This window comes from Notolepis coatsorum (assembly GCF_963971535.1).
Source record: "Notolepis coatsorum genome assembly, chromosome: 8".
NCBI lineage: Eukaryota > Metazoa > Chordata > Actinopteri > Aulopiformes > Paralepididae > Notolepis > Notolepis coatsorum.
In genome coordinates, this window is record NC_140172.1 from 16,419,216 (window position 1) to 16,436,715 (window position 17,500).

The following is a 17,500-nucleotide window of genomic DNA, read 5'->3' on the forward strand; positions in this document are numbered from 1 at the left end:
CATCATATGTATCAGCATCATTCAGTTCTTAACTACTATCTCCATTGTTTTCAGTGGTAAAATAGTCTCCCCAAAGTGGAAGTCTTTCAAAGGTCTGCGGCTGCTGTGGAGAGATAAGATCCGGCTGAACAACGCCATCTGGAGGGCTTGGTTCATCCAATGTGAGTTCACCAATCTCTCCTCTCCTTCTCTTCTCTTCTCTTCTCTTCTCTTCTCTTTTCTCCTCTCCTCTCCTCTCCTCTCCTCTCCTCTCCTCTCCTCTCCTCTCCTCTCCTCTCCTCTCCTCTCCTCTCTTCTCTTCTCCTCTCCTCTTCTTCTCTTCTCTTCTCTTCTCCTCTTCTATCTTCTCTTCTCTTCTCTTCTCCTCTCCTCTCCTCTTCTATCCTCTTCTCTCCTCTTCTCTTCTCAGCTCTTCTCCTCTTCTCATCTCTTCTCTCCTCTCTCTTCTCTTCTCTCCTCTCTCTTTTCTTCTATCCTCTCCTCTTCTCATCTCTCCTCTCCTCCTATCTCCTCCCCTCCCCTCCCCTCTTCTCTTCTCTTCTCTTCTCTTCTCTTCTCTTCTCTTCTCTTCTCTTCTCTTCTCTTCTCTTCTCTTCTCTTCTCTTCTCTTCTCTTCTCTTCTCTTCTCTCATCTCCTCTTCTCATCTATCCTCCTCTCCTCTTCTCTCATCTCCTCTTCTCTTCTCTCTATCATGGGTTAAAAATCAAGAGCTTACTTAGTAACTATTGGACATTTTAAAACCATGATTTTAAACCATTCTGTCTCGGTCCCGAAAGAGAAAGTGTTTTCCTTTTCTCTATCTCCACTCACTGTCCCACAACCCCTCCCCTCTGTGTGTATCTGTGTGTGTGTGTCTGTGTGTGTGTGTGTGTGTCTGTGTGTGTGTGTGTGTGTGTGTCTGTGTCTGTGTGTGTATGTGTATGTGTGTGTGTGTGTGTGTGTGTGTGTGTGTGTGTGTGTGTGTGTGTGGTGTGTGTGTGTGTGGTGTGTGTGTATCTGTGTGTGTGTGTGTCTTTCTCCGCTGTCTCTCCTCACCGCAAATGGACTGCATTTACATGTGTGTGTATATATATATATGACCATTTACCATTTATATTACAATAATGTAAATAAATAACTATTTATAAATAAAAAATAAAAAAAATATTTTTAAACACATTTCCTGATAGACACTTTCTCAAAACCCTAAACACAAATCTCAAAACTCACACACAAAATGCTAAATCCTGCATTTCTCTTGCAAAAGCACACTTTGCCCTCAAAACAGCGTTAACTCTTCACTAAATGGTCTTTTCTTTTCAAATGACAAACACGTACAACATACGAGTAGACGTTCTAAGCACTCATTGAACACTGGTGTGCAGAATGGAAAACACCATATGAATGCTTTATCAGTAGAATTATGCCGTCGCATGTTCAGTGTTACACTTTCACCTGTTGGATGTAAAATATTACCATATAATGTTGTTTGCGTATACTCAAATAGAAAACAACACACAATAGTTTACAGTATTTGTACCCAAAATGTGCAGTCTACTGTAAATCACTGCAAACAGGATGAAAACAGGATGAAATGAAAGAGATAGGGGGCTCCAGTAGCTCATCATGTACCGCGGCGCGAAAGCGTCGGGGAATACCGTGCTGCGTCACGGACCTGGTTGACTCCGAGTTCGATTCCCGGACCCGCCGTCATTTGCCGAATGTCTCCCCCTGCTCTCTCTCCCGTTTCACCCTGCATCTGTCGGTCATGCTTGACCAGAAAAGCGATAAACGCTAAAAAATGAAGTTTAAAAAAAAATTAAAATGAAAGAGAGAACAGAAAATAGGCAATAAACAAAACCACTAGGCTGCATCCTGCCTTCGCTCCCTGCCTGACCCCAGAGCAGCCCGCTCCCTGCCTGACCCCAGAGCAGCCCGCTCCCTGTCTGACCACAGAGCAGCCCGCTCCCTGCCTGACCCCAGAGCAGCCCGCTCCCTGCCTGACCCCAGAGCAGCCCGCTCCCTGCCTGACCCCAGAGCAGCCCGCTCCCTGCCTGACCCCAGAGCAGCCCGCTCCCTGCCTGACCCCAGAGCAGCCCGCTCCCTGCCTGACCCCAGAGCAGCCCGCTCCCTGCCTGACCCCAGAGCAGCCCCGCTCCCTGCCTGACCCCAGAGCAGCCCGCTCCCTGCCTGACCCCAGAGCAGCCCGCTCCCTGTCTGACCCCAGAGCAGCCCGCTCCCTGCCTGACCCCAGAGCAGCCCGCTCCCTGCCTGACCCCAGAGCAGCCCGCTCCCTGCCTGACCCCAGAGCAGCCCGCTCCCTGCCTGACCCCAGAGCAGCCCGCTCCCTGCCTGACCCCAGAGCAGCCCTCTCCCTGCCTGACCCCAGAGCAGCCCGCTCCCTGCCTGACCCCAGAGCAGCCCGCTCCCTGCCTGACCCCAGAGCAGCCCGCTCCCTGCCTGACCCCAGAGCAGCCCGCTCCCTGCCTGACCCCAGAGCAGCCCGCTCCCTGCCTGACCCCAGAGCAGCCCGCTCCCTGCCTGACCCCAGAGCAGCCCGCTCCCTGCCTGACCCCAGAGCAGCCCGCTCCCTGCCTGACCCCAGAGCAGCCCGCTCCCTGCCTGACCCCAGAGCAGCCCGCTCCCTGCCTGACCCCAGAGCAGCCCGGTGGAAACAACAAACATGATCAGCTCTGTGTCATCCATCTGGTCTGGTTCAGATTCAGATTCAGATTCAGATTCAGATTCCTTTATTGTGTGCGGCTGGGTGGCGTAGCGGAGATTGCGCTCGTCACCAATGCAAGAGACTCCGGTATCGAATCCCAGTCTCAGCATTGCCTTCGACTTGGGCCAGTCGTCATACTATCTCAATTGGCAGAGGTAGCGGGTGGAAAGTCGATGGGTGGGGATTGGACGTTGTGGACAGCGACTCCTACAGGTCGGTTGGGGGACGCCTGCACAGCAGAGACAGGAAGTAGCGGGGGCAGCGTGAGCCTCCCACGCGTTACTCCTCACCACTGAGAGACCGCGCTGCTGTCTGGTGAAAAGATGCGACAGGCTGCCTCTTCGTGTACCGGAGGGGACACGTAATGCAAGGCTTCTATCCTCACTACAACCGACCAGTGGGAGGCATAGTCTAGCAACGTTCAAGACAGGGGAGGGGAGAATTGGCAATACGAAATTGGGATTAGAGAAAAAATAGAAAAATGAGGAGAAAAAGTGGATGAAAAAAAATGATTCCTTTATTGTCACAGCTTTTAATGTACATACATTCCGAAAACGTGAGATGCTTGTTTTCCTTGGCTCCTCAACCGTAGTAGTGTGCAGTACAGTGCAATACAACAAATATACTTTAAATAATCTTATACTATACAATATAACTTTACTCTATACAATATAACTTAACTTTTTTTATTTTATTTTTGATCTACTTTTTCTCCCCATTTTCTATTTTTCTCCCGTCCCCAATTTCGTATTGTCCAATTCTCCCCTCCCCTGTCTTGAACATTGCTAGACTATGCCTCCCACTGGTCGGCTGCAGTGAGGACGAAGCCTTGCATCACGTGTCCCCTCCAGTACACGAGGAGGCAGCCGTCGCATCTTTTCACCTGTACAGCGCGATCTCTCAGCGTCGGGGGTCTGCGTGGGAGGGACACGCCGCCCTTGTCGCTTCCTGATTCTACTGCGCAGGCGCACCAACCGACCTGTAGGAGTCGCTGTCCACAACGTTTGATTCCCACCCACCAGCTTCCCACCCCCTAATTCTGCCAATTGTATTAGTATGAACGACCAGCCAAGCTGGTAGCAACGCCGAGAGCTGGGCTCGAACCCAGCATATCCTGCATTAGTGGCGAGCGCCTTGCCCACTGCGCCACCTAGCCGCCCTATATAACTTTACTTTTGAAAGTTTTTTGGAAATAAAAAAAGACATTTTGTACATCAGGTAGCAGCAGTGTGTGCGTGTGGTGTGCAAGTCATTTAAGGTGCTCTGTGTGCGTGTGCATGAGGCCACGGGTGGCACGGTGATGGAGGATGCCGGGATGGTTGATGAGCACATGTTGTCATGTTAGGAGGAAATAGCACCGCCTTGCCAAACACTTTTAATTCCTTCTTCTCCCGCTTTGAAAGTTCTGACTTTTTAGAGAATAGTAGTGGATTGCATGGATTCCCTGGAACCCCAAAACAAAATGGTTATTATTTCCCCAGATTGGGTCACAGCATCATTTAAGAAGGTTACACCCAGAAAAGCTGCTGGTCCGGACTCGATACGCGGCGCACGATATCAGCTTGGTTGGGTGTTTTCTAGACTCTTCCGGACGTGTGTAGATCTAGGTCAGATCCCCACATTATGGAAGACGTCAACCATCATACCTCGGGGCGGTCAGGTGGCGTAGCGGAGATTGCGTTCGTCACCAACGCCGGAGATGCTGGATTCGCATGTTCGAATCCAGCTCCCGGCGTTGTCACCAGCTTGGCTGGCCGTTCACACTAATACAATTGGCAGTATTAGAGGGTGGGAAAGCTGGCGGGTGGGTCCTGGGCGTTGTGGACAGCGACCCCTACAGTTCGGTCGGGGCGCCTGCTCAGCGAGGGTAGGATCTGGTGAGAGGTAGTGCGGCCTCCCACACGTTACACTCTCCCGGTGAGAATCTGCGCGGCCAGGCTGCGTGAATATTAAAGGCAACCAACTTGTGTTCAGCTTTTCGTTCAGCGTTTCTCTGATTGGCCACACGGCCACGTGACCGCCCTAGCACACGCCCTTTTCCGCTGAGAGACGCGGCAGAAGCGCTGGTCGAACCAACGCGCTGGTCGAACCAGTTCAGACAGAGGTGTTTATTTATATTAATAAACATATCTACTAGAAACACTGGTGTTCTGTTGTGTGACTGTACTAAACTCTTCCACCACATGACCGACATTTGACATACAGTACACCTCCTATCTATGTTGGGATTATGTTTGGTCATGACAAAACAATAAAAATCGCTACTGTTAGTAATGCTGCCACCACCCACTTCAATGACAGAGCTCTCATATTTGCGAATGCATAAACTATATCTTAAATTATGGCGATGTGTCTAATATGGCTGTCGCGAAGTCATTGATAAGCGACAGCCATATTAGACACATAGCCATAATTTAAGATATAGTTTATGCTTTCGCAAAATATGAGAGCGCTGTCATTGAAGGGCTTCCTACAACGGAGCGCGGCCGCTGCTGCTGCTGGAGCTGGATCAAGCCGCGGGCGGCGCACGGAAGCCGCGGATAAACCACTGCGTCGCCCCGCTGGCGCTTCAGCAGCCTCCACGGGCGAAATAACATATAACGTTACAGCGTACAGTTCCACACTGATGTACAGTGAGTGTTTAATATGGCTGTCGCGAAGTCATTGATAAGCGACAGCCATATTAGACACATAGCCATAATTTAAGATATAGTTTATGCATTCGCAAAATATGAGAGCGCTGTCATTGAAGGGCTTCCTACAACGGAGCGCGGCCGCTGCTGCTGCTGGAGCTGAAGTGATGTACAGTGACGAGTGAATCTGGTAGTTGGTTGTTAAAAACGCGAAACATAATAACGTTACGCTTTCTAGTTCAGCGCATTTCATAACTGTATGGGCTTTGTTTATACTTCAGAGGTGATGTACAGTGACGAGTGAATTTGGTAGTTGGTTATTAAAAACGCGAAACATAATAACGTTACGCTTTCTAGTTCAGCGCCAGGGGAGGAAACTAACTTTTTGGCTTACCAGCCAACTGGCGAGTATCTGATTTTTTTTACCAGCCAAACAGATTTTTTACCAGACAAAACATATAACGTTACAGCGTACAGTTCCACACTGATGTACAGTGAGTGTTTAATATGGCTGTCGCGAAGTCATTGATAAGCGACAGCCATATTAGACACATAGCCATAATTTAAGATATAGTTTATGCATTCGCAAAATATGAGAGCGCTGTCATTGAAGGGCTTCCTACAACGGAGCGCGGCCGCTGCTGCTGCTGGAGCTGAAGTGATGTACAGTGACGAGTGAATCTGGTAGTTGGTTGTTAAAAACGCGAAACATAATAACGTTACGCTTTCTAGTTCAGCGCATTTCATAACTGTATGGGCTTTGTTTATACTTCAGAGGTGATGTACAGTGACGAGTGAATTTGGTAGTTGGTTATTAAAAACGCGAAACATAATAACGTTACGCTTTCTAGTTCAGCGCCAGGGGAGGAAACTAACTTTTTGGCTTACCAGCCAACTGGCGAGTATCTGATTTTTTTTACCAGCCAAACAGATTTTTTACCAGACAAAAAAAATCGCTAATTGTGATAATTACTTCTTTGTATGTCAAGCCGCGTCAATGTTGTGTATGCATCTGGGTAGGCACACTGTGCCTTTAAGACAGCACGGTGGTCTTACGACAGTGCTGTGACGTACCACGTTGTGGTAACGTCAGTTGGGTTGGTGTGCTGTTGTCTGGTTGAGCTTAGCTAGCCCCTTTCGTGACTGCGATGTGCAAGCCAGGGGCTTTTGAGCATGAAATAAAATGTCTAACCTTACGTCGTAGTCCGGTGCTTTTTCGGAAACATTATAGTCATAACAGATACACCTAGCTGGCTGCTTTGAGCACACGGGGCTAACGTTAGCTAGCAAGCAGCTATATAACGCTAACTAGAAGCTAACCACTGTATACAGTTCCAGTAGACAACATTACACCTCTGATTTAAATGTGTCCTTAGTAACTTATACTCGATGGTTGTACTAAGGTTGGATGCAGTTCCCCGTTGGTCAGTCTGTCTGTTTTCCATATTCTGCTGTGTTTAACGTTATCTGTTTGCGAGTGCTCCTGATGGCTAGCCTAGTAGTACCGCGGGACTTTTATTATTATATGTCCGCGGGTTGGCCAGTACTGCGCAAACGTTTATTAAACATTATATGTCCGCGGGTGGTCTTGTGCAGTGCTCTCGTGGCACTGTCAACTAAAGCGAACACTCAGAAGACGCGCACCGTTTGCCAGTGCAGTGATTGCAGAATGTTTTATTTTTTTGTATACTCGCCAGACTGGCGAGTGGTCTTCATGAATCACTCGCCAAACGTAAAAAATACTCGCATTTGGCGAGTAAAGTGGCCTAATTTCCTCCCCTGTTCAGCGCATTTCATAACTGTATGGGTTTTGTTTATACTTCAGAGGTGATGTACAGTGACGAGTGAATCTGGTAGTTGGTTGTTAAAAACGCGAAACATAATAATCAGTCAGCAGCGCTCCACTGCTACCGCAGCTGAACACAAGTTGGTTGGTACAGCAGCTGAACACAAGTTGGTTGGTACAGCAGCTGAACACAAGTTGGTTGGTACACAAGTTGGTTGCCCGCGCTGCCGCTTGCTCCTTGGATTTCATTTGGGATGTGGGACGGCTGCGCTTGCCTGCGCGTGGGGGCGGGGGGTCGCGGCCAATCAGAGAAAAGCCGAACACAAGTTGGTTGCATTATTATTCACGCGGCCAGGCTGGCTGCTGGCTGGCTGCACATGCGTCGGAGGAAAGCATGTGACGGTCTCCGGCCTCTCGGACCAACAGTAGGGGAAAGTGCGCAACAACCAGGAAGGGTGGGATGGGAGAAAAACCGGAAAAAGAAGGAGGGGGAAAAAGATATAAAAAAAAAAAAAAAAACATCATACCTAAGTCAAAAGACTCAAAATAACTGAAGGACTTCAGACCAGTGGTGCTTACCTCATTAGCAAAGAAGTTTTTTGAGAAGTTTAAAAAAAATACTACTATGTCTTTTATAGAGGGTAAATTATAGGGGTGGGAATCACCAGAGGCCTCACGATACGATACTATCACGATACTTGAGTCACGATACGATAGTATTGCGATACTAAATATATTATTGCAATATGCTGAGTATTGCGATATTAATATTGCGATATATTGCGATTCATTACCTTTTTTCAACTGCAAAGTAAAACTTTGTCAACATGTTTTATCTAATAAAATAGAGTTCAGTCTGTTCATCTCACTTCAATAATTATTATTGCAGAACATGGTATTTTCTCAAGCAGACAGATGTAAACACTGTAATCTGTGTTGCATGTACCTGACAAACTGAACTGTTTGTATTACAGTCATATTCCAATTTAACTGAATGCACATGTGTGTGTGGACTACTGTACTATTACAGGTATTGAAATGAACAATGCAACTTCCTTATAAAAAAAAAAGAAAAAAATACAAAATATTTTTAATTCTTTTTTTTTATTATAAATAAATATATAATTAAATATCGATACTTGGCGTCCCTGTATCGATACAGTATCGCCACGCAAAGTATCGCGATACTACTACGTATAGATATTTTCCCCCACCACTAGTAAATTAGATCCCCTTCAATTCGCATATCAGCCAGGTAAAGGGGTGGAGGATGCTATGCTCTTCATCTTGGACACTGTGTACAAACACCTAGAAACACCTGGAGCTCATGCTAGACTTTTATTTGCAGATTTCTCTTCTGCTTTTAACAAAATGCAGCCCCACATTTTAATTGAGAGGCCTGACTCTTGTTTTAATCTCCCACATCAGCTTCTCATGCTGATTCTAAATGTCCTCACTGAGAGGGTCCAGCAGGTCTTTGTCAATGGACAGATGTCCAACATGTCTATTTCTAACACTGGCTCCCCCCAAGGTTGTGTTTAATCTCCCCTCTCATTTATTATGCACACGGACAGCTGCAGATTGCTTCATGACCACAGGCATCTGGTTACGTTTTCAGATGACACTGTCCTGGTATCCCTACTGCAGCGCTCCGAGACTGATCATCATGGACTTGTACTTCACGACTTTGTGAATTGGTGTGATGAGAATTATTGGACCTCAATGTCTCTAAGACTAAGGACATGATCATTGACTTCAGACACAACTCCGATCATCAAGCCAGTGTAATTCACGACGAGGACGTCCAGATTGTTGAACCTGGGAACTGTGTTTGATTGTAAACTGAAGTTCAACTTAAATACAGAGTCCATTGTCAAAAAAGGTCAGCAGAGGATCTACCTGCTGAGAAAGCTGAACTCTTTTAATGTTAGTGCGAAGATCCTGAGCACATTTTATGGTTCTTTTATTGAAAGCCTCTTAACTTTTTCTTTTATCTGCTGGTTCAGTGGCCTATCTACTGTATTAACACTTTCTGCGCCAACCCCGAGATTTCTTGGGTTATCTCGCCAGTGGTTGACCACCAAAACCCGAGATTTCTCGGGTTTTCATCGGTTTTTCTTTTCTTTGATTTTTTTTTATTCTATGCAGTCTCACAGACCTCGGTGTATCATTGGGACTCATTCTGAGACGCAGAGAGTGCAATACCGGCCGAATCCTGCTAGGTGGCAGTATCGCCTACCCTTTGAAACCTTATTTACATTTACATTTACATTTAGTCATTTAGCTGACGCTTTTATCCAAAGCGACTTACAAGTTCTGTACGACAAGCCATCAGGAAGGGCACAACTCTATCAGCTGAGCAACAATGTTCATCAAAGTGTTGAGTGCTACAGTGTAGGTTAGTTTATTAGGACAAGTGCATGACAGTACGGTTAGTTAGGGTTAGATTTTTTTTTAATTCAGATAATGGTTGAAGAAGTGCGTCTTTAGTCGACGGCGAAAGATTGGACGTGATTCGGCTGTCCTAACTGGGGTGGGTAGTTCATTCCACCATTGTGGGGCAAGGACTGATAATAGGCGACTTCTCTTTGATGACCCTCCCGGAGCTTGGATAGGAGTAGGTCTGAGGCGGCCAGAAGATGCAGAGCGTAGGGGTCTTGAGGGTGTGTAGTTAGAGACCATTGACCGGAGGTAGGCGGGAGCGGTTCCCTTTGCCGCACGGTATGCTAGGTCGAGGGCCTTGAAGCGGATTCGTGCAGCAATGGGGAGCCAGTGCAGGTCCCTAAGAAGTGGGGTGACATGGGCCGACTTCGGTAGGTTTGAGATCAGGCGGGCCGCTGCGTTCTGAATGAGTTGAAGAGGCTTAGTGGCAGTGGCCGGGAGGCCAGCGAGCAGTGCATTGCAGTAGTCGAGGCGGGAGATGACTGTTGATTGGACGAGGAGTTGGGTGGCTTCTTTTGTCAGGAAGGGGCGGATCCTTCTGACGTTGCTCAGGAGGAATCGGCAGGTTCTGGTCGTCGCTGCGATGTGAGCAGAGAAGTTCAACTGGTCGTCGAGGACAACACCAAGGTTCTTGGGGGTCGGGGACGCAGTCACAGCTGCATTCTCGACTGTGATTGAAAGGTCGGTTAGGGGGGAGGATTTGGCCGGCAGGTGGAGCAATTCTGTTTTGCTTAGGTTCAGTTTGAGGTGGTTGGACGTCATCCAGGCTGAGATGTCGGACAGACAGGCCGAGATCCGCTCAGAGACGTGGATATCTGAGGGAGGGAAGGAGAGGAAGAGTTGAGTATCGTCGGCATAACAATGGTAGGAGAAGCCATGAGACGTGATAATGTTACCCAGTGATTTAGTGTAGAGGGAGAAGAGAAGGGGTCCTAAAACCGAGCCCTGGGGGACACCCGTCCGCAGGGGGCGGGTGGCCGACAGGGTCCCTCTCCATGACACTTGGTAGGAGCGGTCATTGAGGTATGATGACAGCCATGTCAGCGCAGAGCCAGCCACTCCCATTCCTGCGAGGGCCGCAAGGAGGATCTGGTGGTTGACTGTGTCGAAGGCTGCAGATAGATCTAGGAGAATCAGGACAGAGGAGAGGCCTTTCGCTTTTGCTAAGTGAAGTGCCTCTGTGACCGCAATGAGGGCTGTCTCTGTGGAGTGACCAGTCCTGAAGCCTGACTGATTAGGGTCTAGGAGGTCATTCTGTAAGAGATAAGCAGTAAGTTGGTTGGATACAGCACGTTCAAGTGTTTTAGAAAGGAAGGAGAGAAGAGAGACAGGACGGTAGTTGCCTATGACGGTAGGGTTCAGGGTTGGTTTTTTTATGAGCGGCGTGACTCTGGCTTGTTTTAGGGAGGTGGGGACCACCCCCGAGTTGAGTGAGGAGTTGATGGTTGCAGTTAGGAATGGGAGGATGTCTGGTGCTATGGTCTGGAGGAGTGGGGAGGGTAGCTGGTCCAGCTGGCAAGTAGTCGGACGGTTCGACGTTACCAGTGTCAGGGTCTCTGCTTCTGTAATGGGAGAGAAAGATGACAGAGTGAAGGATGAGGTTCTCGATTCAGCATTTGGAATGGGTGGGGGTTGGGAGAAGGAGCTGCGGATGTTCTCCACTTTTTCCTCAAAGAAGATCGCAAAGTCTTCGGCAGAGAAAGATGAGGGAGGGGGGGGGTGGGGGGGGAGTGAGGAGGGAGGACATGGTAGCACAGCATTTCACACTGTGTGTTACATCATATATGGTCCGGGCGGAGAATTTAGACCAAGCCAAGTGAAACGCTTCATTCGAGCAACTTGGAATGCATGGAACACACTTGATGCATATTTTGTGCCAGTTCTTGTCAGGGACCCGATGGACATCAATACTGGAAATCGCGATCAGACAATTGGAATATTATTTTTGGGATACCTCCTAGTAAAGGTAAGGACTATATGAAATCAATCCTACTTTGATCCAACAATGATTTCACACCGATCGCAACAATCAACGTGTTAAAGATAAGAACAGCCTACTACAGTATATTGTGAAAGTGTGCTCCAAAATAATTGGAGTAAAACAGAGAGACCTATGTTCTCTCTGGACGGACCAGGTGGTCAAGAAGGGGACGAGCATCACAAATCAACCCCTCCACGCTCTGTCTCAGCGGTTTTCACTGTTGCCTTCTGGCCGCCGTTTTGACATCCCACCAAGTAGGACCAACCGCTACGCCAAATCTTTTGTCCCCTCGGCTATCAGACTTTTAAACACAGACAGTAGTCATTTTACGTAGCCTTTTTACACCTAGTTGTCTGTTTTTACTTTTACTTTTACTGGATTGTGTATTGCATGGAATGTTGTTGTTGCTGTGCTGTCGTTGAGATGTTTTTGTTTTTGTTGTTGTTGTTTTTGTTACTCGTGAAGCTACGATATGAATTGCCCCACGCGGGATCAATAAAGTTGTCTGAATCTGAATGTTCCCTCCGCGCTGGCCAGGGACTTCAGTGATAGCACGCTGGTTGATTACATTTCTGCCCCGGCACCTTCTTTTTACAAGGTTGAACCCCGCTTCGTCAATGAATATAAATTCATGCAGGTGAAACCGGTCTTATTTGACATGCCCTGAGTGGGAGTTGAACCCCGGTCTGCCGCGCTGCGGGCGACATCACAGACCACTATACCAAGAGGTGAACTCACTTCTTGTTAACGGGTCTGGATGCCTTTTAAGGGGGAGTGAGTTTACTTGCAGTACCGCTACGTGCCACAGTCACTTCATCGTCACTGTGGATATACTCACGGACCTCCGTTACACACAACAAATACCATTTACTGTTTTGAGGGCAAAGTGGGCTTTTGCGAGATTTAGCATTTTGTGTGTGAGTTTTGAGATTTGTGTTTAGGGTTTTGAGAAAGTCCGGTAGTCTATCAGGAAATGTGTGTTTAAGCAATTGTGAAAAACTGTAACACATTAGAGGTTGGATACTTTGTAGTGATATATCACATTTACATTCCAAGTGACTTTGACTGACTTTAGAACTACGAATACACTGGCCATCCAAACAATTTCAAAATGGGATGAATGTGGTTCTTTATCTGAATGTACGGATACAGGAGTTACTAGGGCTGCCCTTTGTTAGTCGATGATTTTAATGCTGAATGAGTTACTTCCTGAAACATGATGAGCACATCTATGGTAAACACTAGATCTAAAGAGGTCATTTATGATGACACCATTGCAGGTCTTTAGCCGAGGACAGCCATAGGGCTCACTATGGGTAGAAAATGAATAGTCTTAAAAACCTTAAAACCTTGCTGTTCAATTCTGATTAATTGCTCAGATCAGATTTCTTTAATTTGGCTATTCAATTTTTTATTTTTTTTTTATAAATATGGCCAATATCAGGTTCCAGTGTGAACTGGTCACGTTTCTGAACTGACCCACATGCACAAATGAACAATAAAGAAGATAAAATAATTGACAAAATGTCAATCTAGACTAGAGTGACGTAAAAGTAGCATGAAAGTCACATGACTTGTTCAGACTGAGGTCATATTGCCAAAAAAATCTGACCTGTATCTGATTTAGGACCACGTTATGAAAGTGGCCCAAATCAGAATTGAAAAGATTATATTGCATGAGATGTGTTTCTGTTCACACTGAGAAAATCTCGCCTGAGTCACATATGAGCAAAGAAATCAGATTTGGGTCGGTCTGAACGTAGCCTTTGTTGTTGCTCTACGTAAAGATAAGATAAGATAAGAATAAACTTTATTGTCCCCGAGGGGAAAATTTACTTGGAACATCAGTGCTGCATCATTCTGCGATAACAGTATAAACAAAGAAGAAAAGAAATATATACAATCATTAATTCGTTCAGTTAGTAAAAAGGACTTCAGGAAAATATACAATACATAGAGACGTGCAACCATAATACATAAGTAGGTAAACTGCAAAATTTCATATTGCACCCTGCCCTAATTCAATTACAACAGATTTGGACTTGGACAAGAAAGAAAGAGGTGACAGCCCACTGTTAGGTGGCACCTCAAAGGAATCAACCTCTAGTATTATTTAGGAGAGCGATGGATGTAGGAAGTATGTTGTTGCTCCACGTATGTTGTGCTTTAGATGTGGAGAAGAGGATGAACCCAGTGTGTGGCTTTGTCAGTCTGAACGTAGCCTTTGTTGTTGCTCTACAATAATAATAATAATAATAATATATTTGATTCGTACAGTAGGGCGCTTTATAGTTGTGGAGCAAATCTCAAAGCGCTACATTGTAAAAGAACATAAAAGCTAGCAAGAGAGTAAAAAAAAAAGAGAGAATATAAAATAAGCAAGACTAAAACTAGTAAGGAGTAAAAAGAACACTAAAACTAGTAAAAGAGTAAAAAACATAAAATAAGAGGGGCTAAAACTAGATCAACAAAAGGCTTGTTGACAGAGTCTGGCTATGGGGCGACAATAATATGTTCATGAGACATGGTTTCTCCCTTCAGCCTTTAAACGGCGTGGTTTATTATTTACATTGGCACACAGCAGCACATGAGTTCTCCTCTCCGTGAGAGGCAGGTGGGAAGAGATAGAGGGGGAGGAGACATCTCCTTAAATACCCTCTACCTGGCGGTAGCAATAGCGGCTCCGCCTATAGCGCCCTCTAGTGGAAACAGTTATGCATAGTTAGACAGTTACTAGCAATCATAATATAACCTCTAACTTTAACAAGGCTCTATTAAAAAGAGGAGTTTTGAGGCCCTTTTTAAAAGCATCCACAGTCTGTGGTGCTCTCAGGTGGTCAGGGAGAGCATTCCACAGACTGGGAGCGCATGAGTAGCTCTACATATGTATATATCTGTATGTTGTGTATGTCATAAATGTCATTATGAATTGAAAATGGGGGACCCTGATGTAAACGAGACGAAAGTCTTTCTCTGGTCTGCATCCCCTTAACAATTGTGTGTATTGAGCCGTACTGTATTGTACCCATTCTGCAATCTGTTAATAAAGTTTTCAATCAATCAATCATGTTGTTGCTCTGTGTTGTGCTCTAGATGTGGAGAAGAGGAAGAACCCAGTGTGTGGGTTTGTCACCCCACTAGAGGGCTCAGAAGCAGACGGACACCACAAACCTGAAGTGAGTGACTTTTGATCATAAAAACATGTATGTTCATTGAATCCAAGCAATACACTAAAAAACTTGGCCAATCCAAACCTCACCAAACTTGGTGAAATGTTTGAAGACCACAATACGGTCTCCAAAAATTCTGTATATATATATATATATATATATATTAGTGCTGTCAAACGATTAAAATATTTAACTCGATTAATCGCATGATTGTCCATAGTTAACTCGCGATTAATCGCAAATTAATCGATTTTTTTTTTTTTTTACCTTAAACAGATCTTTTTCAAGTTCTACGTTTTAATACTCTTATCAACATGCGAGTCAACAAATGCTTGCTTTATGCAGCCATTTAACACAAAAGGATGACCCTCATGCATTGCAAATTTGCATCAAATTCAAAACAGAGTGATGCACAAAATAACTTAAAAGAAAATAATAATTTAAAACAATGAATAAAGTGTGCATGAAATAATAGGGGAAAGAAAACGTTAGGAACTTGTTACATTCACACACATAAGGGCTGATTAATCACACACCCCCCTCTCTCCCTCACACACACTCTCCCAGCTCTCTTTCTCTCTTGCCCCTTCCTCATCTCTCTCACCCCCCTCTCTCTCTATATCTCACACACACACACACACACACACACACACACACACACACACACACACACACACACACACACACACACACACACACACACACACACACACACACACACACACACACACACACACACACACACACACACACACACACACACACACACACACACACTTCAGAAACAAACATAGTATCAATGAGAGCATCAATAATACACCTGAGTGAAGTCTATTAAATTTTTTTTTTTTTTTTTTTTTTTTTTTTTTTAGTTAATCTTGAGTTAAAAAAATTAGTGGCATTAATAGAATCGGGAGTTAACGCGATATTAACGCGATATATTTGACAGCCTTAATATATATATATATTTGTCTTCTTCTCTCCTACTTTTCTATAAAAGCCCCCTGTGGACAGTTGTTGTAAATTAGCATTTCAGTGCATCTGGTCTTTTATGCATACACGTATGTTACAATTCTAATGCTAATGTAATGTCCATATCAAATAAACCTAACTTAACTTAACTTAACTTAACTTAACACGGTTTAAACCTTGCAATGGTAGCCCCCTTGGTGTAAACTCACTCCTAAATGAAATAATCCCACCTCACCACCTGAATTGGATCCTTTGCAGGTGGCAGAATGGATAAACCGTGGTATTTAACATACAGTATGTGGTCACATGGTGCTGGTGAGGGGAGGAGTCACATGTGGTCACATGGTGCTGGTGAGGGGAGGAGTCGTGGTTCGAGGCTGTCAGAGGTCAGGTGCCTGCAGTACCTATAGTGACCACCATTACATATGATCTTACACCTGTTCAGTACAGGGAGGTGTAGTCTGACGTCACTTTAGTTTCCTATAGGGAGGTGTAGTCTGACGTCACTTTAGTTTCCTATAGGGAGGTGTAGTCTGACGTCACTTTAGTTTCCTATAGGGAGGTGTAGTCTGACGTCACTTTAGTTTCCTATAGGGAGGTGTAGTCTGACGTCACTTTAGTTTCCTATAAGGAGGTGTAGTCTGACGTCACTTTAGTTTCCTATAGGGAGGTGTAGTCTGACGTCACTTTAGTTTCCTATAGGGAGGTGTAGTCTGAGGTCACTTTAGTTTCCCGTCAGTCAGCAGTGCCTGAGTGAAGTGTAGTTCCTCAGTGAATGAAAACGTAAACATTGTTATTTTGCTACATGTTGAGCTATAGATTGTGGATGAATACACACAGAAAGGTACACCGTGCCAATGTTGTTCATGCTTTATTTGTTTTAAACGAGACAACCTTGGCATTAAACAGAAGAATGCCCTTAACGGGATTGTGAGGGGGGGCTAGCAAGATTGTGGGGGTACAATCCAGCTGTCTGGGTCATAATATATGACGAGCAGGTGCTCAGGAAGGCGTCATCGATTAGAGCGGACAGCTCTCACCCCCTAAATACGGAGTATCAATTATTGCCTTCCGGCCAACGTTTGGAGACCCCTGCAGCTAAAAACAATAGATACAAATGATCATTTATACCTACCTCCATTCGTGCCATCAATGGAGGAGGCAGGAGAGGGCGGCTTTGAGGTGGGTGGGGGGAGGGTTGTGGTTGCTTGTTTGACTGTTTATTTTTTTTTATCCACTTTTTCTCCCATTTTCTATATTTTCTCCCATCCCAATTTCGTATCATCCAATTCAACCCTCCCCTGTCACGAACGCTGTTTCTTGCCTCCCACAAGCCGGCTGCAATGTGGACTAAGTCATACATAGCACAAGTCCCCTCCGGTACTTGAGGTAACAGCAGGCGCATCTTTTCACCTGCGCAGCTCGATCTCTCAGTGGCGAGGAGTAACGCGTGGGAGGCTCACGCTGCCCCCGACACTTCCTGATTCTACTGCGCAGGCGCACCAACCGACCTGTAGGAGTCGCTGTCCACAACGCCCGATCCCCACCCATCAGTTTCCCACCCCCTAATACGGCCAATGTGTATTAGTACGGACGACCAGCTAAACTGAAAGCAAATGTGGAGCGCTGGGCTCGAACTGACGAGCCCAGCGTCTCCAGCATTTCGTGGCGAGTGCCTTGCCCACTACGCCACGTAGCCGCCCGGTTGCTTGTTTGACTGTTATGATCTGATCCTGCGACCATGTACTGTACATGTCTGTCTGTGTTCTTCTTGTTATGTATGTTTGCTGTGTGTTTTTTTGGAGCTCCTA

At 45.8% G+C, this 17,500-nt stretch overlaps 1 protein-coding gene across 1 annotated transcript in view; it reads left to right on the forward strand.

The window, feature by feature from the left end:
- mlxipl (MLX interacting protein like) overlaps window positions 1–17,500 on the forward strand; it is a gene marked incomplete at both ends in the record, with an annotated part of 93,699 nt that overhangs the window by 3,846 nt on the left and 72,353 nt on the right. The window contains 2 exons of the mRNA XM_084320320.1: window positions 55–161; window positions 14,641–14,723. Coding sequence (XP_084176446.1) covers window positions 55–161; window positions 14,641–14,723 — 190 coding nt within the window. The remainder of the gene's footprint in view (window positions 1–54; window positions 162–14,640; window positions 14,724–17,500) is intronic.